Consider the following 23129-nt stretch of genomic DNA (forward strand, 5'->3'; position numbering starts at 1 on the left):
TCTCAAATACAATGCACCAGTAAGTTACAGGACTCACTACTACAAGATACTATAGAGGGCTAAAAAGCAGCAAGAGTAACTCAATAAGGAACTTGATATGTTAAGAGAATAAGTTCTGGCTACTAACCATCATGGTCAGGATACAATTTTCACACTAAAGAGCCTTTAAAATAAATCACAGGGAACATGCACTAAAGAGGCATCACACACATACCACTTACTGTGGTAAACCCCATGGCATCTGCTACAGCTGCACTAAGTCTAGACTACAAGATAGATGGACCTTTCTTAGTGTGAAAACATTTCATGTCTCTCAATCCTCTGTTCCACACAGCAGAGTAAGTCGAGTCAAACATTCTACATACTGAAACTGCTGTCACAGATTTGGAAGGTCCAATCCTCCCGTTTTTAAATGGCCTTTTATGAAGATGTTCTTGGATTTGTATTGTAGATTTTAGGAAGTGCATTCGAGACTTTGTTCTCAAAGAAGAAAGACTTTCCATTTGAGAAAATCACATGGCTTTGCCAATACATTTCAGGGAAAGGGCACGAACAGCAATCAGCACAACTTTAGGGACTGTTTCTCAGGTTACAGTTCATACACATCAATGTGAATATGCACTCACAGTCCAGTTCTAAGAAACATGAATGAAGAGATCTGATCATCCTTTCCAGAAACATTTAGTATGTGTTATGATTTTTAAATATTATTGCCTTTCAGTAACACACATCAAATCAATACTTGCTGTGTAAGAAAAGAAAGTGTTTCCATTTTAAAAAGTACATTGTTTAAACTCCCCTTGCTATCAGGTTTCTAATCTGGAAGCACAGAACCCAGTAAATAGATTATTTGCTCACATTCGTATTCATCAGTATTTGCAGACTCCGAGCACATCCCAGAGTAGGTACTTGAACTATGTACTTACAAATGCTGAAGGCAAGAAAAGGACTCCAAGTTCATAAGAACGGATCATCAGCTGGGTGCCATTTTTTTCTAGAGCTCCCCAAGCTGCTTTAGATAGATTGGCACTGCAAAGAGAAACAAAGCATTTCAGCAAGGCATAATCTTCACAGCAGAAAATACTTAAGTACCACAGCTGTAGCAATGCACTTCTATCAGAACTTCAGACAGAGAAGTCTTTTCATAAAAAGTGATTTAGGTGTCAGTCCTTATTCCTATTTCTACAACAGAGACAATACAGAGATGGGTATTCATACAACACACATGGATAATTATACAAGGCTACTTGTGTCAGATGAATTCAGCCTTTTTGAATTTTCTCTGCCCATTTCAGAAAGGAACATTGTATTGGTGAATGGCTTCAATTGGATGACTTAGGAAGATTAAAGGCACGTTCAATTATGACTAATTATATTATAATACATTTAGTGCAGAGGGTTTTTGCAAGTGTTAATATCTTTTGCTCCTGACATTTTGTTCTTCAATATGCTAATGAAAACAAGTATTTATCAAAAAGGTACTTTTGTTTTAATACACTATTCAGCACCACGTTAATCAGTATCTGCTGTGAAGTAGATCAAGTTTGGATGACAAAAAATATATGCAATTCTGTTGTCAAAACCTACTTCTATGTCAAAATACAAAGCCTAAATATGTTTTAGCTGACAGACATACTGGATACTTCTTGATAGTAGGAAATGTTGGAATAGAAGAAACATAAGAAAAAAATGAAAGCAAACATGAATTTCTGTATTAGGTGGACTCAGCATTACATTTTAATGACTTAAATACTTTAAAAATCACCTTTATCACAACTACTATTGCAGGCAACAGTATTGATAAATGGTTAAATTTAAAGAGCCAGAATATAAAAAGCATAAAAGATTAAAGTAACTGACCATTTAAGAGTAAGGATACAAAGATCATGATGTATAGTATATATGGTTGCACAAAAAAAGTTTTGGCAGAACTGAAACATATCTGTGTTTTCATTCACAATAAGACATTTTCTCCTTGTATTAAGAACTTTCTTGCTCCCTCTTTTGGCTTCTTTAAACACCAAACAATAGAAATACAAAGCTAGAGTTCAACCTAGAGTGCTTAACAACTCAATCTGACAAAAGGTCAGATCCCAAATATTAGGTATCTACATGTTCTGTAGCAATAAGGCAGCACAAGGATAAACTTTGGCTTAACCTGTATTTATTTTGTAGGAAACAGCACATTCATGTACAGCGTGTGCTAAAGAAACCTAACCCAAGGTTTAAAAGTATTTATTTATCACTTCAGCTCATGTTGAACCCCCTCAGAAAAGACTTTGGTGCAACTGTCAACAGTTCCTGACAATCATTTCAACATGCAGCTCCAAAAGGGGCAATGCAATGAGAAAACATTAAATATGGACAAAAACTCCTATCACTACTTACAGTGTTAGGAGGATTATGGCAGTAACTCACCTGGGTCAGCAACTGACATGAGCTTTACACATTACCTTTTTTAAAAGCAAGAGGTGTATGGTTTTTTGTTTACCTTGTAACTAAGAACCATGCAACCTTCTGGAAGTCAGGAGAGGTTCTCATGTATGTCTTAATGTGAGGTATAGCATGAGTTCGACCTGAGACTTCTGCTGACCATTTGCTAGAAAAAAAAAGTTCTTTTTATATACAGTGTCGAGGTCTAAACAATACTCATCATACTACAGTGCCATGCTTTCAGTGACACTACTCAAAACTCATCACATTTAATACTTGTTTCCCCTACAGAAAGGCTGGAAATACTTTAACTGAAGTTTTAATCCTGAAATCCAATCTTACTAGTAGTCAGAGGGGCAAGGGTTTTCTTTCTTTACAAACCAGATATTCTCCTCTGTGTATCAGGCTCTCCTAAGAAGATTTTTCATTCCTCCACTCCAGTTAAGCACTCAAGAAGTTAAGTCCAAACTTCCAGTCAATATTCCTTCTTTGAGGACCATCAGTGGTTATGCCTTTAAGCAAAGGAGTTTGGCACCAATGAAACCTTGTAAAATTCCCTACTGTACGCATGTTTGGAGCAAACTAAATATCTTCTATTTCGATGCAAGCCATATTTAAGTCTGTTCCTGAGTATGTACAGAAATAGCTAACTAAACTGGTGTCCCCTACAAAACACAAAACCCCCCATGCCTATAGATTGTAAGGCTATACCATAACTTGAAAATTCTTGTTAAGAGGTTTTATTTCACAAATGACAGTTTAGGCAAACATTATCTGTAAGTTTAAGGCACAAAAATAACTCCAGTAACATCACAGAAATGAAACCCATGAAAAATAGAACTGGAAATTGAACACAGATTTTCTTTAGACTTATCTCTCTGCCTTATTCGAGGACAAACTTCTCCTCCTGCACTTTATTGCAATAATTTTGAGATACTATCTCGGTCTGTTGCCCTTTTGCCTCCTTTGACAGACACAAAAACTGTTTTAGCAAGAGTACTTCTGCTTCTCTTCTAACTACAGTAATCTAACTGCAGTTAGTTTCAATTACAAGTTATTAAAAGTGATATTCCAGAAAGTCAGAATCAGGAAGGGGAGCATGCATTTTGGCCACATTTTCTTTATTAGGACAGCACAAATATGTAAGGACAAAAATGGGAAAGGAAGTGATTATGTTCTCCCATTAGGTTTGGTTGTTTGGGGGTTTTTGGTGTGAGTTTTTTCTGGTTTATTTGGGGGTTTTATGTTTGTTTCTTTTTAAAGTAATTACCTCATTGAAAAACTCAGATGCTTTTAGTAAAAGCATTATTAGCAAAGAAACAAATGTTTTCTTTTCAGCCTAAAAGTCAGCTGATTTCCAGACTGCATAATGAAGTGATAAGCCAGAAGAATTGGAAGGGGTATCACACAGGCACAATATCTCATTTAATTTGCTCTTAACATAGCTAATTTCAACTTATAGAATCATAGAATCGTAAGGGTTGGAAGGGACCTCGAAAGATCATCTAGTCCAACCCCCCTGCCAGAGCAGGGTCACCTAGAGTACATCACACAGGAAGGCGTCCAGGCGGGATTTGAATGTCTCCAGTGAAGGAGACTCACCATGGAACTCTCCTGGCATATTTCTGAAAAAAGCAAACCCAAAACAGATTACAAGAGGCCTGAAGTAAAGCACAAGAGCAGCTGTTTTGCACAGCAAGGATGAGACCATGTATCCATGCAATATTTTCAGGCTACTTCTAGTCAAATTGACTTCACATTTTAAGCTGTAAACTTTTCACCAGTATGCAGCTGACAGAAGATGTACGCAGGACTGAGGTCATGTTGCAGTAAATTTTGGGCATGTTTAGTCACATCAGAATACAATAAGTTAAATTAAACTAGCTTTGAGAAATTTTATGGAGCAAACCCACAGCTTGAAGTAGTTATTTTTTTCTTTACAGAGGTTGTGGTGCCATGTAAACTAAGAGCTCAAGTGTGGGGTGAGGAAAAGGAGTTGTGAAGAGGTTTTACAGGAATTTGAACAGTAAAACATGAAAGCCTTTTTGCTAGCTTTTTTCTTCTTTTATATGCCTAGGACTAGAACTCCTTATCACTAATACAGCTTAACTCTGACTTCAGAGCACTAATCCTGACATTATTACCAGTTACTGGCTGGTACTTTCCTCCTCCCAGTCTTTTGTGGCATTTCAGTCAGCAGCTTTTCTTTTGAATTACACAGTCTCCAACGTGCATTGAATTAAAGTAGTAATCTACTTTCCAACTTAAAACACAGCACCTCTTGCCTGTCCTATCCCTCCAATTTTTCAGTGTGCACTTTTGAGTTTCACATAATTCATACATTTGGGGAAAGAAGAAGGGAAAAATGTTCTCTACCATTAATAAGGTATCTTTGCCAATGTGGAAACTACTTTGCACTCTTATACTGCACTACAAATGTGAATGCTTACAAGTTGTTGCTTTTACATGTACTTAACCACTTGGAAAATTTCAGAAAAATGTGGGGTTTTAAAAAATATTTGACAAATATTTGTTTTACTCTGCATTGAATTTGAGTTTGAAAAGGCGACTATACTGCAATCACAGTGTGTTTGGCCAGAAGACATACAGCAAGGATCAATTGTCACCAATGGCTGATACTTCTGACACAAACAAGGTAGAAGAGCAGACACAGGGCCCTTTACAAGTGGGGCTACTGAGACAGGGAAGCCAGATAATTCAAATACCCTGAAAGCTATGCAGACACACTCAACCCATAAGAAGAGCCAGCAATAATGCATTTCCTACATCATCACCTCTTTTATTTAGTTCTTGCTTCAAATAGCGCATGGGCTTTCTATCTCAAGATACTGGCAAAAAGGCTGGAGCATAGTTAAAAACTCACACCATTAGTTTCAAGCATAAGAGAACAGCAGGTCCTTTGTGTCAGTACTCCATGTCTCTCATCTGTTATGATGTTAGGGGAATAATGGTGTAGTTCTCCGAACTGAGAAGAAAGATGTTCTTCAAAATTCTACAGGCCTAAAGAACACAAAGCTCTAATACTACTATAATTATGGACTTGTCAGCAGCAAGTCAAACAAATTCTTGTCAAACCAAATTCTTCCATTCTTTGATGATAAAAATTTGATAAGGTAACTGCACAAACATAAGGCTTGTAGTATTAAAAGTCATTCAGTTAAAATGAGCATTAAAATACAATGCTTTATGTACTGTTAAAGCTGATCAAGTGTTTCAAAAGCAGCAATTAACAGAAACCATTAAGCGTTGCAAACATGTCCTTATCAATTCATAATACTGAAGACCAGCACAAAAAACAGCAACCCTAGCAGAGAGAAAACTGATTAAACTGCACCATTTGCACAACAGCTAATCTAACAAAGCAGCCTAGTAATCATTTGCTATGATCAGAAAAAAGTGAAATAAATGTTAAGTTTTGTCACTTTATTGTTTTGAGAAATTATAACTCAGAGCTGCTTTATAGGTTAAACACACTCAAGTGGCATAAGAGATAGAAAAGCAGATCTTGGACATTATAAAAATCGTATGTCTGGGGCAGAGGTTCTAACTCTTTGGATGTGACTATAAGACACCATTTCACAACTATTAATCTCTCCCTACTTGTGAAAATGAGCTATCCCTTCTCTTTTTCTGCAAGTATGAAAGTATATCTTCTTTCAACTCTGGTAGGATCCTTAGTTGGATTTTGGATTATAGTTCAATCAGGTGAAGATAAATTCCTCTAACCTCTACACCACCCAAAGCTTTGTAATATGGCAAGTCACTAAAACAGCTCATCTTAAATCTGTATTGAAACATGACCTACCATTTTCTGTGTTTCAGGTTACTACAAATAAGCAGCTGCTCATGTCCTGTGCTCTACGGGAACAACTTACATGTAGGATTGGGAACCTGCACCTGGGTAGTCACCACAGAGCAATTATGCAGAATCACCTGTCATCTCCAACCAATTCAACAGATGAATTTAAAGCAGCTCTTTTGCTGCCAGAGCAGGACCCTGCTATGCCCAATGAGACACTGGTACACTAGTATTCTCACTGAACAGCAATAAAACAATTAATGTTCTCATTATCAAGTTACAATCTGTGCACTAAATAAAAGACTAAACAAAGAAAGTTACATTTTTCTTCAAATAAGATTCTTATGAGGTATATGTTTACAAAAACTGAATTAAAGCTGCACAAATACCACTGGGTTTTATGATCTCCTCACTTTTTGAATCATGACTGAACAATCCTGAAGTACTGAAGGTATTTGTAGCCTTCCTCCTTTGGTGAATGTCCTCAAGAGGGCATACTTCAAAGGCAGGAGAGACAAAGCCTCACATACTTTCTGTTCCAGTTCCATTCCTTGCACATTGCTGCTCTGAGCCTTGCTGGTCAATCATGTTCACTCCAGTATGGAGGATGCCTTCTGCAACCAGCAATTATATTCTCAGCCCTCTGAATATATACACACAACTTTACACACTCTGACTTGGTGTAAAGCTTCTTAAAATGCTTGGGTAAAGCATCTTAAAAGAGCAGCTTCCACCTGGAAGATTTAAGTTTCTGGTGAAAGGAACGGGGACCTGTGGTCTTGTAGGTTACCAGATTTATTTATTTATTTATTTTAAATCTGGAAAAAGCAACTTCTCCCATTGTTCTCAAAACACACTTAAGTTTTTAAAGATTCAGCCTGAGGGAGACATCTGGCATGGAATGTGTCAGACTGTTGGAATCTGGTAAAATTAGTAGCACATGAAAATAGAAGTTTTCAACAGAAAATGTCAGGCACCTTTAACAACGGATGATATTACCACAAGGGACTGAGAAATTTTGCAGCAGAACTGCAGCACTTAAACAACAAAAAGAAAAGTGTTCCTAGCTCTGTTGTGGTTCAGCTGCAATCCTGTTAATATCAAGGTACAAGTGGGCAAGTGAAATACAACTGTAAATTAAGAAAAAAAGAAGAAAGAGAAGTAACATTATTCTATTTCAGAGAAGGAATGCTTAAATAGAAGTCTACAGAATCCAACATCTGGTAGTGTCCTCCACTAGTAACATTATCCTGTATTATATTTTTTTACAGGTGAATAGCATGTTTTGACTATGTTTTGGAGGAAAGACCAGCAGATAAGGAACTAAATCCTTTTAAGCTTAACAATATCATGCTTCTGACCACTTCCCCTTAATTTGCTCTTAACATTCAATCATTACAGCACTGTAAGTTTAAATATACAGTCTAAGAAAATAAATAACACCCCTCCCAAAAAAAAAAAAAAAAGAAAAAGAAAGCCACAAAGAATTAAGTTCTACTTACTGAAAATAGGAATGCAACCAGAGCTGTTTCTGTGCTGTCTGTATACTGTATGGAAGCGAGCCACCAGCTTAAGTGGAAAAAAAAGAACATGTACATCTGCTTTTTAAAAGATACTCTTAAAAGTAGCAAACAGCTTGGGGAATAAGCTATCTGTACTAGTCTAATTACTTATTTTTAGAAAATTGTTAAATGCTCCAGTAGTATAAAAAGGTATATAGTTGAGTGGTCTGTGTGTGTGTGTTCGTTTGTGTGGTTTTGTTTTTGGTTTTGTTTTTTTCTTTTTAAATAATTCAGAAAGTTCCTAGACACTATGTAGCAGATTTACACTTGACAAAGGATAAACAGTATACAAGCTATAGAATCAAGGATAAACAGTATATAGGTGATAGAGTCAAGTCCTCATAGAAGACAGACGCTTATGGGTAATTTTTTTTGTTAGGATACCACTTGATATCTGCAGATTAGAATCATTACATTGACAAGCTAGGGGGAATAAAAAAAGCAGCTTCCAGGAGAAACAAACAAACAAACAACACAAAAACAAACAACAAACAAACAAACACAAACCACCCACAAAACAAAGCAAACATCATTTTAAAAAGCAAGAACTTTTTGGATGAAGTTGTATCTGTATTGATTTGGTTTTTGGCCAATGCACCTTGTGATTTCTTAAAATGTATTTAACAAAGAGGAATCAGCCATAGCATACCGAGTCATATTAGGGTTGTGTATTAAAAACACGATTGAAAACCTACTGCTTTCAACCTGTCCTAGAAGACACCATAGGGACCTGTAACAAAAGTTTTACTACTCTCAGGAAGAGACTAACTGCAGGAGTCCACAGAGCTGTTTGCACAAATACAGAGTTATGTAATTCACTAAGTTATTTCACAGTATGAAAGAAATAACAGTAAGGAATCATTGCACATGCTGCATCTCTCTCTTTCAAGAGTACCAGCTTTGCTAAATAGAGGCTGTAGACAAACACATGTATTTCAAAAGACCCTAAATTACTTGTAGGAACCACAGATACACTCACCAGCTGCATTTTCTACACACATCTAAACACTGCTCAATTCAGAGGAAAGGAAGAGAGCTGAAAGCATTCCTACACCAGCTGTTACAACAGCTACTCAGTATTAAGTAGCAGCATAGGTATCTGGCTTGGAACAGGAACACATTTATGGATTCAGCAATGCCAAAGAATCACTGAATCATTAAATTTGGAAGCACCCTCTGGAGCTCATCCAGATTATTCTAAAGCCCTGCTCAAAGCAGGGTTGAATGAAGCATGTTGCTCAGTACAGTGTCCTGTCAGGTTCTGAGTATCTTCAAGAATGGAGACTCCATGACCTCTCAGAGTAACCTGCTCCATTTAAATGTCAGAAAACATTTTTGCTGCAAGGGTACACCACAATCTTCTGTATTTCAGTTTACATCCATTGCCTCTTGTTCTTTCGCTGGTCACTGTGCAAAGACTGACCCTACTCTGCATCCTCCTAAGAGGTATCTATACATAGTGTATAAGACCTCCTAAGAAAGTTCTCTTCTCCAGGTTGAAGAATTATCCAGCACTCTCAGCCTCTTCTTCTGTGAAAGACGCTCCAGTCCCTTATGTATCTTCATGGCCTTTTGCTAGACTTGATTCAGTATATCCATGTACATCTTGTACTGGGAAGCCAGCAACTGGACACAGCAGTCTAGGTGTGGTCTTACCAGCGCTAAATACAGGGGATGGGTCACCTCCTAGCAACGTGCTTCCTAATGCAGCCCAGGATGCTGCTGGCCTGCTTGCAAGGATGCATTGCTGTCTCATCTTCAGCTTTGCAACCACCAGCACTCCCAGGTCTTTTTCTGCAAAGCTGCTTTCCTCCAGACAGCCCCCAGTGTGTACTGGTGCCTGGAGTTAACCTTGCCCCAGCAAGTACTTTGCATGGCCCTCTGCTGACCCCCAGGAGGCTCCTGTCAGCCCACTTCTCCAGCCTGTACAGTCCCTCTGGATGGCAGCACAATCCTCTGATACATCAATCACTCATGGAAGGTGTGCTCTGACCCACCACCCAGGCCATTAATGACACTATTAAATGCAGAGCCCCAGTATCAGTGCTCAGCATACACCACCACTAGTGGCTGACCTCCAGCTGGCCTTCATGCACTAATGACAACCACCGAGGCCTGACAGTTCAGCCACTTCGCAATCCACATCGCCATCCACTCATCCAGCCTGTACTTCACCAGGTTGTCTGTCGTGATGTTACAGGAGACGGTGTGGAAAGCCTTATTAAAGTTAAGCTAGGCAACAGCCAGTGCACTCCTCCCATTCATCAAGCCAGCCGCCTCGTCAGAAGAGGACGTCAGCTGAATTCAGCACAATTTCTCCTCTGTAAATCCATGCTGACTATTCCCGATCACCTTTTTGTCCGCCATATATCCTGAAATGGTTTCTAGCATTCTTTGCTCTTTTACCTTACCAGGGATCGAGGAGAGACAGACAGGCCTACAGCTCCCCAGACCCTCCTCCTCACCCTTCCTAAAGGCTTCCTAAAAGTGTTCCTTTCTTTCAGTCCTCATGAATCTCTTCCAATTGCTTTGACATTTTGAAGACTCATCAAAGACAGCTTCACACTGACATCAGCCAGCTCCCTTAGCATGCACGGGCGCAACCCACATAAGTGCTTCCTTTTAAGAAGCAGAAGCTTTTCTGCATCACAGTACTACAGTACCTCTTCCTCTCTACGGTTGGCTAGAGCTATGCTTTCTGGACAGAACAACTGCATATTGCAGTATTAAGGAAATGGCTGTTGAGTAGGGAAACATTCTCCATTGTATCTGATGTGCAGGATGATGCTGCAAAAGAAATAGAGAACTTGGCACACTCAAACCTTAATTTTCTGCCAAAACAAAAGCATGGCTGGAGTTAGAAGAGTGGGCAAGAGCTGTTTTTTCCTGAGTAGTGACATGTGAGCATGGCTATACAAACACTATATACCAATGCCCACACAGCTTTTTCTATGCAATCACAATAGAGAAGCTGGAGTCAGAGCTCCAGTTACAAAGATTCTATTGCCACCTAATCTACCAAGTTCTCAGCAAGACGACAACCCCAAACTCATTCAACATCAATCACTGAAATGATTTTGCAGGACATTATGACCACAAAAAGCTAATAAATGGAGGTTCATCTGCTTACCAGGATAGCCTTCCAGACTTTGCCTCACATTGTTCACAGTAGGATAAACCTTTAAGGGAGGATGAAAAACAAAAAAAACCAATGTAGCTGTAAATACACAAGCTGTCAATTTCCAAACAAAAATCACCTTAATGGAAACTTACTTGAGAAAAAAAAAAAAAATCAATTTTCAGACTGAATAAAGTTACACTGCAGCTTAAGATTAGTTGTGTGTCAGTAACAAAGGAAGTCTTCAGTATTTTCACTGCTCTTGCAAAACTTATGAAAATTAGCTAGTAAGAGCCAGACAATCCTGCTTCAATGCCTTCCATGGTGGGCTAAGTAAGCTCTGAGCACTGAGATTTTAGACTTATAGTTCAAATACAATTATGCAAGGGCAATTGGCACAAAATAAGGACAAAGTTTGATAATATTTTTCCTTTGATTTAACAAGCTCCTGCCACAAACTTGTTTCTCCTCTTCCCCTTAATTGTGCTTGTAACCAAATAACCAGGTTAGAAAATAAATGGGTTTAGGTATTCATCACTCAGGGTTCAATTATATCTCTGTAGCAGGAACAGCTGCATCTGCAAAAACTCAATGTAAGACAAAATATAGAATAAGAATATAATTTTGATTAGATGATATGTACTTGAGCATCATGAAGATGAAAATTATAGTAAATTTTTATAGTACACTATACATGCGTGCCACTAAGTGGCATCCTTGTAACTTCAGGATGAAAACATTAATGTTTTCCAAAAGTTAAAAGGAAACCAGTTACTAAGATTTAAACAACAAATGAATAATGTTAAATAAAAGTCATAAGCATCTAGAAGACATACCAAATGAATTGGAACATCACATTTAAGGAGAGTTGTCACACTGCTTCCTGCAGCCACCAGGCTCTCCTGGAACTCTGAGCACAGCCATTTGGACCCATCAGCTCCCATTGAGCCAATGCTTGAGAACTGTCCAACAACAGGCCAGGATTCTTGAGCTGGTATTGAGGAAGTATGCTCTTTCAAAAGCTGATGAGGAGAATTAAAACACTGTTAAGACTTCAACAGTCAAAGAATACCTTAATTAGTGGTTTAATATTGCTTCTGACATGAAATCCTCTATAATTCACTTCTGACAACAAGAGAGATTAACATTCATACTATCTAACTTTTTTTAATTGTAAAGTCACGAGGCTGTTCAGATAAACCCACTGTTACTTCAAGAGAAGATCAAACATAAGTTTTATTTAAAAGCACTGAAGCCAGCTACTAAATAATGGGTAAAAAGAAGCTAGCAGCACTTCCTAAAAACACTGAACATTAGCTTTGAAGTCACAATAAACTAACTAAACATTTTTATATTTGGTGGTTATTGGCCATAAATTCCTCTCATATCCTAAAGCATCAACTACAATAGAATCCTACAATAATCGACAAAAAAAAGAACAATTGAAGATAAAATTAAAATAGTCCTTTAGGGGAGTTCTTTAGCTGTGAATGGAATTTAAAGTCACATTAGAACCAGATGGATATAGGCACATATTAAGTTGTATATAGTGGCTACCTTTTTACCCCTCTAGAGAGGGCAAATAAATGGCCTCAGTCATCAACATAGTGTAACCAGGTCTATCTGCCTCGCCACAAAAAAATGTCATCTTTTTTAATCACAGAAACATTTGCCACAAGACTGCCTTTATCCTTTACAGGTTTCTTCTGTTTTCATGCAGTATCTTACCAGGCAAAAAAAAAAAAACAAAACAATGCAGACAACACTGAATTTTGCCATGGACAGCATTAGAATTCCACATAAAATTCACGATGGATTTCAAAATAATGCCACTTCAGCAGGAGGTGTAGGTTGAAAGTTCCCCAATTATGAAAGGAAAATTAACAAGGAAGATAGTTTTCGTACCTTTCTGAGTCTAAGGTGACCCCACTTTTCTTTATCACTACCTTGATATCGTCCAGGGGTAGAACCAAGCAGATACACTCTACAGGGAAAGAAAAGAAAAAAAAAAAAAAACCAACAAAAAAACACACAACAAAAACAAACACCAAGTTATTTACAGCTCTGGAGCATTTTGGTTTGTAAAGTGTTAAGGTACTTCAGTAAAATCTATCAGCAAAGTTTGACACAGAAGTGCAACCAGAAATTTTAAGAATTTCACACAAGGTTTACAATATAGAGAAAATGGATTTTCAGCTGTATAATTTATTATTGGCATCCTATACAGCTGTCATGCATCACCAGGATGTTCTATAGCCTAGAGGCATCTACTTCTGTATACAAAAATGCAGAAGATAGATGTTAGCAATAAAGGCAAATAGCTCGTTTGCCACAGAGCTGAGCATGTGATGTTGTGCGAAGCCAACCTACTGCTACATCCAGATCAGTAGATTCGGGGGTAAGATTTCATTTGGGCACCTAATAGTTCAGACAACATACAGCTTTTTCAACTGTCTTCCTAATAATGCTTTAGTAACCTCCTTGGTTTTGCCCTGAAAATAGAGATGAGACCTGCCCAGAGTCACAACAGATGCTTTAAGAAGCTGTTCCTTAGGGCATCTCCAGCCTAACTTTATCCATGAATTAGCATCCCCTATGTATTTTACATGGCACAGAAACAATCCATATCCTAACAAACGACTCATCCCTAACCCATGCATAACCTCACATCAGCTAGGGCCCAACCAACCTGTCCAAGCTCAAACAGGTGACCAAGAGAGTAAGAGCAGCAGCTCAGGCTGTTAGCTCACCTGACTATAAAGGTACTTTTTTTTCCTCCTTCCAATCTTTCTAGGCTTCACATAAAGAAAAAAACCATAACTTTCGTTTTTATATATTAAGCTAGACAACATTTCAAGTCTCTATGTCCACCATAGTTTATGACCTTTTTCAGCTTTTCAATAAGTTTTTGTCAGCTTATATAACTGCTACTAAGCAGCTAATTTACACTGCTTTTTACACTTTCTGAAGTAAATACTGTAATTCAGTGGAAATGCAGGACGCATATGCACTAGAAGTAAATTAAACAGCCTGAGTTATTTTAAATAACATCAACAATGTGATACTGGGGAAGACTGTGTCAAGACAAAGTGTATTATTATTAAACGTGACATTGCCTACCAGAAAAAACCTGTACTTGTAACAGGCAAAATTCTAAATATAATTTCAAAATTCTATGTATATGGTTTGAACTTCACCTTGGATGTGCAGAAGCCTATTCTTAATAGAATCACCATTACAATGCCCTTTGCTTATATGATCCCTTTTAGGCAAAAAACAATACAAAGCAAGTTTTTTCCACTGGTAGTTTTATTGGAGCAAATATTTAAGCCAGACTGAGTTGAATGAAACTCTGAGTCTCTATTACTTACAGCTACCTTCTAGACAAGTTACTGCTGATGCACCTTTTCTCTTTAACATGTTTTTCCTTCTTTAAAATCAAGTTAGTCAATACAACATAATTTGAATCATGTAGATTTTAAAAACTGCCTAAAGTTAGACTCACATTTGAACACTTAAGTCTGAAACAAAGTAAGCTTACAAAACAAACTCATTGTCTAATAGATCCTAACAGAAATGTTTGGGGGTTTTTTTTGGAAAAAAGCATGCAAATTACTATAAACACAAGATAACATATACCTTGTCTCTGATAAATCATGTTCTTGGATCAGATCTATCCATTCCTTCAGCGCAGGAGAATTGTAAGCCATCAAGTAACTTATCAGATCAGATTTAAAATTAGTTTCAGATTCACCAGCAGAGCCAGTTTTTCCCTGAGGTAGCCTCGGATATAAAGGGCTTAGCCATATTCTAAAAATAAAGCCACAAAAACAAGGACAACACACAAACACAGTTTTAGTAAGCATACCTGAAGGTTGTAAACGAATACTAAACAGATTTTTTGTGATACTAACTATAAAGTGACTTCCCTTTACAGTTACAGAATCATCAAGTCTTATATTCAATACCATAAAACTAGTAAGTTCACATGCAAACAATCTCAACACCTTTATCATGCATATGTTCACAGCTTTTACCACGGTGAAACAGGCCAGGCTCAGACTTTCTGACCAGTAGTCCTTTCATCAAGATTTTCTGTATGACTAGAACACTGCAGTGTGTTCTACTAAGCTACTAGTTTGTATAAGTATACAGAAAAACACCAAAGTTGAGCCTTTGAAAGTTCTGCATAGTTTGAAGAGCAGCCTACAATAACAACTTCCCTCTTCAGAACTTCCATCAGAATAAAACAAGGTGGGCACTATGCCTGGAAAACAAGTAGCAGTTCTTTCCAGTCACACACCATTCTACCCACGGAAACCAAAAGTTCTACATTATCAACTTTTTAACATGTTGATACTATCCTTTGTAATTCAGAAGCCTGTGAAATAGAGATTGAGTCTAAGGCAATGGCCAGCTCAGGGCATAAGACTGTTTACAGTAGAAAGCAAACAGAGTTCAGGCTTAGATAGGTATCAGCATTCTAGGTTTGATTATTTATTTGTTTGAAGGATAGTTCCATTTTATGTGTGTAAGACTTGTAGCACTGGATAATCTGACCTAGTATCTTGTCTCCAGCAGCAGACACCTACAGTAAGTAATAAAGTAAATATAAATCTGCTAGAGATTGTTGCTTACCCCTGAGTTTTCTGGTGCCAATCTTCAGCAATAAGATTTGATGTATGTATCACAACTCGAAGACCTTCTTCATATAACAGCAACATCATTTTCCTTAAAAAAAAAAAAAGGATATATAACAGTCTATTCCAAGTACACTGAGATTAGGATATAAATTAACAGTTCATTAAAATGTTCCAAGATAAATATTTTCAAAGGATTTGTTCTGCATGCCAAACTCGCACACCAGTTGTTAGACTAACCCCATATATTTTGTCAGCAGCATCATACAATTTATCCCAGACTGCAGCTTAACATGTCATGCAACTCATTTGCCAGCTCAAAATGAATACTTGTAGAACACTCTCTATATTTACTATGTTCTTCAGAGAAACTTATTCTTTTGCAGAGGTAAAAAAAAAAAATTAGGGAACACTAAAATGGATAGCTGAAGGTATTAAAACTTAGCTCTTTACACTCTGACAATTCTTTTAATAAGAGAAGGCATGTAAACAATGAACCAATGGGATGGCAAAAAAGCTATTTATCTACTCCAAGTCTAAACTCAAGCTACAGCACAAAAGAGTCTTAGAACTAGTGACAGAGTTAAAAATAAATGTCTGTACTTTTTGTAGCATAAGTGCTCAAATTATCATATACAAATCTTCGGCAGTTGTGTAAAGACAGCACATCCACGTGACCCTGAAGGATGAGATGGTTTCCATAGAAACCAGTGCTCAATAACGAAAGCTGTAAGGAAAATCACACTTATTTTCATTGCTGTCCAGTGAAGAGGTAATGCTATGCAAATAACATCAGGCTCAAATTTAGACAATCTATTTGGTTATTTCTGCTTTTAATGTTAGAGTTCAAACTAGCATTCAAGTACCTACATATGTTACTTACTGCACAGTTTATGCAATATGCAAGACCCTCAAAATACAAAATAGTTCCCTGCCTCTGTATTATGCTGTGATGTATGCAGAAATTGAACTGACAGTAAAGGAAGTATTTTATAGCAAAATAAAGTGCAAGATTAAGGTGTATATATAAAAGCTGTAACTAACCAAAACACTACCAAAAAAAAAAAAAAAACACTGACATGTAGTTTAAGTTTTACATCATGTAAGAGGAATGACGTGAATTTAAGTCTTCATATCCGATAGGGTGAAATCTGTTAAGTTTCTCTTGGAACAAAATTGTTTCATTACCCACCAAAATCTGATTTACTGGTCTGCTACCCACTTGTTGTGTTCCATCTGCACTGGAGCATATATTCAGAAATACACTATCTGGAACAACCCTTAAAAATACAGGGTTAAAGGACTGTAGCATTTACCATCACCATCACTTATTTATCTCAAAGTATTGTGGAAGAAACAATCTAAAGTTGAGCATATGGAGAACGAGAGCTGCTCTGTAAACCACCTAACTGAAAATAAGCTAAAGCTTTAAAAATAATCAATTTGAAAAAAACCCTCAATTTCTATGTCCCTCGTTCCCTTATTTGCATGCTCTTCTCCAAACAGGCAATGAGGTCATTAATGCTTTCTATCAGAATCACAGATGTACCTTAAATGGGCATTTCAGTTCGATGTTTTAATGTAATATGTTTTATAGAATTAGTTATATGAAAGGAAATATTGATTTTAAAAAATACTGCCGTGCCCAGCAATAAAAATCTTTGCTATGAGACGTAAGATCTTATCTGTAGTTTGCAACCTAAACTATTCCCTTTATGACAGCCCTATATCAAATTAAAGTTACTTCTTTAAAAAGACCACAGAATACAGTGATTATTTCCAGATTTTCTACACTAGCTGCAAAAACTGAGCAGGGATATGCAGTTCACGGGCTTCAATTATCTAACCTGCATATCTCAAATCTACCTAATAGCTGATTTGTTTCCTTAAACTAAATCAATCTTATAATCTATAAACAGAAAATGAACACAAGAGTTTTTCTTTCAGACTCAGCAATTCCTACAAAACCTAGTTTTATGGCTTTAAGTTAACTTACAGATAAATGAAACATACAGGTAGAACATGAAAGTTACTACTTTTAAATTTCATCAATATAAATTAGACCTTCAGAACTATATTTTCCACAAACTATAATAATCTATCTTCCCATCCTATAAATACTTGAAGACACTGGTCACTAGTTAGTAGTCCAATCATGGTAACTGCATGAACCAACTCTGTGGACATCTTCAGAAGTGGAACTTTCTGCTCCATAGCTGTTACTTACGTATGGTGAGTTCCAAATGCAATATCCAGTTTAGCCTATAAAATTAAAAAGTTGATCATTAAAAATTCCTGTTTTGCATGTAGAGGGCTGGACTAGCTGATACTTAAATGTCCCTTCCAATCTAAACCATCCTATTATTCTTACATGCAATAATGTTAAAGGAGGAGAGATGCTTCTTCATTTTCTTTCATGTCACTGCTCTCTAGTGGACAGATCACAAAATACATTATTTTTCCCTCAACACCTTTAAACGTAGTCTAATTTGTAGAAGTTAAAGCTTAAATGGCAATACAACTCTTTGCTGGAACTGCTCCAGCAGCATTTCTGGTCTCTTAGAATCAGTATTTTCCAAAACAGTCAGTCTTGCAGGAAAGGACCCAAGGTTCCTGCTGGGTACCAAACACGAGCCAGCAATGTGCCCTTGTAGCAAAAATGACCAACAGCGTCCTGGGCTGTGTTAGAAGCATTGCCAGCGCATCAAGGGAAGTGATCCTTCCCCCTCTATTCAGCATTGGTGAAGCCACACTTGCAACACTGGGCTCCCCAGCACAGGACAGACATGGACATACTGCATAGTGCAACAAAGGACCACTAAGATGACTAAGGGACTGGAGCATCTCTCCTATGAGGAAAGGCTGAGATTGCTGGGACACTCAGCCTGGAGAAGGTTCAGAGGGGATCTGGTCAGTGTCTATAAATACCTGAAGGGAAGGTACAAATAAGAGACCCAGGCTCTCTTCAGTGGTGCCCAGTGACAGGATCAGAGGCAATGGGCACAAACTCAAACACGGTAGGTTTCATCTGAATATAAGGAAACACTTTTTTTTGCTGTGAGGGTGGCTGAGCACTGGCATGGGCTGCCCAGGGAGGTGGTGGAGTCTCCCTCCTTGGAGATATTCAAAACCTAGCGAGATATTGTCCTGGACGACTAGGTTCTGCACTTCAAACAAAAAATGTTTCCTTTTCAGCCTTTACAAGAATGTGAGTGCAACATGAGTGGAGAAGGTGTGCAGCTCTTCTGTGATATCTATGACATTTTTGTGGGCAGCTGTTCTGTGCAAACCTTTTGCGGGTGACAACCTACCATAATCATAGAAGACTAGGAACATAGTTACCATGTTCCTATGGTTCTGGTAAGCATATTCCTTAAAGTGTAACAATAAATTCTTGACTTCAAATATAAGGCGGGTCTCTTTTCACCCATAACGAGTGCACCAGACATTAATTTCAACAAAAGCATGACACAAATGTTAATTACCTGACAAAAACTGATGTTCTCATATGGGCGTGCTTGTGCAAGCAGTTCAGCTTTGGATTCTCTCTTTTCGCCATGAACAAGCAACAGTGGCTTCTTCCTTAAATAGAAAGAGATAACTATTAAGACATCAAGTGAATTAGTAATCAGTCTAAATCACTCCATGCAGCTATGACTCCCAGCCCTAAATCTGATCAGCAGGCAGATAACACTAAAGGCTATATGCCTTATTAATTAACTCAAAAAACCAGCAACTACAATAGAACCACTAAGAGAAAGACAAAATCTTGAATGGAAAAACAAAACAAAACAAGAGGAAGCATGGAGTAAATCAGACACCAAATCAGAAACAAATACTACAAATTTTGTAAGGAATTCTTGTCTATATAGCTGGAAACAGACAAATCAAAGCTCTCAGAAGTATTGATACACACAGTGTGAATCCAAGACAATTTAATCCTTGTTACCTTACAGAGAAGATGAGAAGAATGAAAGGGAAAAGGAGAGGGGTAGGCCTACTCTGTCTAGTAGTTTTGTGTTCACTTCCTAATACATTGTGCTGCTGCATTTCCAACAAAGTACAAAAAACACCCGTACATCAAACACTCACTTCATCTGCAGTTGCTTGCAATTAACAGAAAGAAATTTCAAACAAAGATTAAGAACTGCTTTCACAACACTATCCAGCAGTTTAAATCATATCATCTCCATAACATACCATTATGATCATTTTCACACTTTTCTTGCACCCTTCCTACAGTCCTTCCTTTCTCTTGTATCACCTTGCTCTTGGCTCAGTAAACTGTGTGGCAAAAAGCTTCTTGTTCCGTGTTTATAGGTCACCTACTGCACTGTCATTGCCACCCACAATAGGGCCTCCTAAGTGTTAATTAACAAAACCCAGAAAACAGCCATACTGAACTTGGACCATGTAACAGTCTTGAGGAGAGGCAAGAAATTACTAAGGAACTACAGCTCTTTCCTTGTACAGGGTACAAGGAAAACCAGGACTCCACACACACATGACTGGTAACCACAATTTGCAACTGCAAACAAGTATTATCATTCACTTATAACAGGAAAGAGGCTTGCATGAAGAGAATGATTTGGAAACTGTATCACTCCATCTTTGTAAAATAAACATACCTGAATTCCTGCGGATACTGTTGCACAAGCCATCCCACATCTATACAGTAGTTAAACTTGTGAGGAAAAACAAAACAGGCTCATTAAAAAGAAAAAGCAGTTTGTCAGAACAATGAACTACAGCAAAAAAGCTTCCTACATAAAGTCATCATTCAATACCACTTATATCATACGTGGCATGTTTTAGAAACAGGTGTATTTTTGAATTTCACATGCTTTCTTTCATATCTCTTAACAATTCAGGAATTAAGTTATTCTACAGCATGTATTAGTGTTCATAAAATTTAATATGCAGAAAAAAAGAATCACATACATAATGGAAAAGCTTTGGTTCAAGAACCATCTCTTTGTCATGTGCTCATATCATAAATGACAACAAAAGCTTCTATGAAACAAAAGAAATCATTCTAGATTGCAAGTGTTATTTTCTTTCAGGAACATAGTTCACGTGCACAAAGATGTGCATTTTTAAGTTCCACATTCTCCCAAAACAGGGGTGAAAGCAGTCATCATAATTGCCTGAATTCTAATCAGAACACAGGATGATTTTTATCTACAGGATATACTTCGATATCCTGTTGAACAGTTGAAAACCTTTAGAGTTCCCTTTGTGCTTTAACAAAGTTCCCTGCTAGTACCAGGTATGCTGCACAAACATGGATTATTAAAATTAAGGTTAATAAAATAAGCAAGCAAAATCAATTTGGCAAACAGGAAACTCACCTGGGCAGAAGATACTAGAGTCCCAAACAGAGGAGATAAAATATCTGTTAAAAACATTAAAACACAAATGAGTAAAAAAAAAAAAAAGGTTCAAGTAAACATTTCACATCTTGAACAGCTTGGTAACTACCGTAACACGAGGGCCAGATTGTTCAAAGACTTGATGATAAAGAGACATTCAGAATGTCTCTACAACTCTGAAAGAAGTTTACTGTTCTGAATATTCAGTCACTGATTTTCCTGTGAAACTCTTATGGTGTTATGTTTATAAAAAGCATTAAACCTCTTAAAGTCGAATGAGTAAAAAACTCCTTAGGAGAAAGACCAAGATCACATGGAGGATGGGACATCAAACTACTCTCTCCTTTACAGAGAGTGCTTGAAGAACTGTGGCAGGCTAGAAGCAATAAGGTCACAATTAACACTTACAGACTTCTCTGTTGCAGACTGACTTTATAAGATGTGTGTATCCTGCCCTTCAGCAGTAAAGCAGTCGAGGTCTCTGCCACAAAGCTACCATCAACAAGCAATGCTCACAGCAAACACAGGAGGCCGAGGAAAAGTTACAACCTAATCATACAGATCTTCATCCAAAGAACCACAAAGTTTTTCTGCCTCATTTTACTGCCATTTCTGTGCATAAATCTTATTAACGTTTTTTTCTGATTATGTCCTGTGATATATAAAAGTATCATCTAATTTTTAAATTAGGGGATGTTTACAAATGCGCAGAGCTGTTCCCCCTTATATCAAACTACACCTACACACCATTGTTCAAGTATCAGTACCACCCAGCGAAGACTTCACTCCATCTTGATTTATGCTCATTTCTAATTGAGTTGAAACGGACCCATTAATCCCAGCCACAGTACAACCACTCAGGAAGGATGGTTAGGTACCCAAGAAAAGCACCTCTTTAAGAGCCACGAAGGCAAGGGTTTTCCACAGATTAACTCACAGGAAAAGCAGCAATAAGAAGCACCATACAATTTGCCTTGGCTAAGTGCACATTAGCCATGTCCGGCAAAACCCAGAAGTTACGAGGGAATCAGCATCAGGAAGTTAATGTTTTATACACTCTACTTGTACAAGAGGAAGGTGAAGGTAACAGAACCAATTCTTACAACTTGCAAATGTGAAGCCTCAGCTGCACCGAGGAAAATATGCATTTAAGAATATCCACAAACTTAAAATAAGCATTCTTTTGCAAAGAAGTCTCCCAAAAGCCCAATTCTGTTGAAGCCACTTGTTCACCTTTTATGTGCAGGGCTCCAGAATTATAGCTGTGACTGATTCCTCTGACTTTTGTGAGAAAAAACCTGAAAGGGTTCCCTCCGTTCAACAGATCCCAAGTATCTTGGGCTTCACTGGGCGTTTCATCGTACTTCTCCTCTTTCTCATTCTCCGATAGTTCATCTTCTTTGTGAAGATTCAGAGCGTGTTCTTCGGGTGCATGACATTTTTCTTCTTTCAGTGTTCCTTTGTGGGCAGTTTTTTTCTGGTCCTCGGGTTCTTCATCGCTACTAGAAAGACACCAGCCTAAGCCTTCTTGACCAGCTCTCTGCTTTCCCGCCGGAGGTAGTTCTGTAGAAACACGTGTATCACTGAGCTTCAGGGGAGAAGCTTTTCTCTTGTGAGCAGCTTTCCTAGCTTCAGAGCATGGATATTGTGGCCCACTTGTTCTGCCACGTGCAGCATCCAATACTGAAGATGTAGATGGTTTTTCACTGTCAGAATTTTCCTCAGTACTTTCATCACTGCTAGATACTGTCCATTTCCCGTGTGCATCTTCCTGAAGCATGTTCCTAGGGATTAAAGAAACAAAACACCGAAGAAAAACTGTGCATTTTTGCTGTGCTCAAGTCTGTTTCTCTTCTGAGCTTCCCTTTGCTTATTACCATAAAACCTGACTTTTTCTATTTGATACTATCTCCATACAGCTCCCGACTCGGGGAAATTTCACAGTGTACAAAGGCGTGTTTGTTTCCGTGCCCAGGAAACAAAGCAACACGTGCAACGGGGGCCACCACCAAGCGGGAAACGGCTAAGGTGGCAAGCTGCTCGTAGGAAACGGGCTCGGACGGGGACACCTGCAGCAAAGCGCCCCGAAACAGCGACAAGCATCACTCTGACCGCTCTCACACCGACGCTGACGCTAAGGGCCAAGGCTCAGCGCGCTGCCGAGGGCAAACCGGAGCACGGAGC

At 38.0% G+C, this 23129-nt stretch overlaps 1 protein-coding gene across 1 annotated transcript; it reads right to left on the reverse strand.

The window, feature by feature from the left end:
- Window positions 1–926: 926 nt before the first annotated feature.
- TDP1 (tyrosyl-DNA phosphodiesterase 1) lies at window positions 927–22725 on the reverse strand (the record flags this gene model as incomplete). The annotated part of the gene is made up of 13 exons (XM_008942575.1): window positions 22179–22725; window positions 20925–20968; window positions 20202–20257; window positions 19059–19155; window positions 17801–17835; window positions 15572–15664; window positions 14573–14743; window positions 12839–12917; window positions 11770–11955; window positions 10946–10994; window positions 7756–7822; window positions 2492–2599; window positions 927–1029 (listed from the first exon to the last, which is right to left on the reverse strand). Coding segments are annotated over exons 1-13 (1635 nt in total), but the record flags the coding sequence as incomplete, so codon positions are not given.
- Window positions 22726–23129: the final 404 nt, after the last annotated feature.

The sequence above is a fragment of the Merops nubicus genome, unplaced genomic scaffold (genome assembly GCF_000691845.1).
Source record: "Merops nubicus isolate BGI_N331 unplaced genomic scaffold, ASM69184v1 scaffold10096, whole genome shotgun sequence".
Lineage (NCBI taxonomy): Eukaryota > Metazoa > Chordata > Aves > Coraciiformes > Meropidae > Merops > Merops nubicus.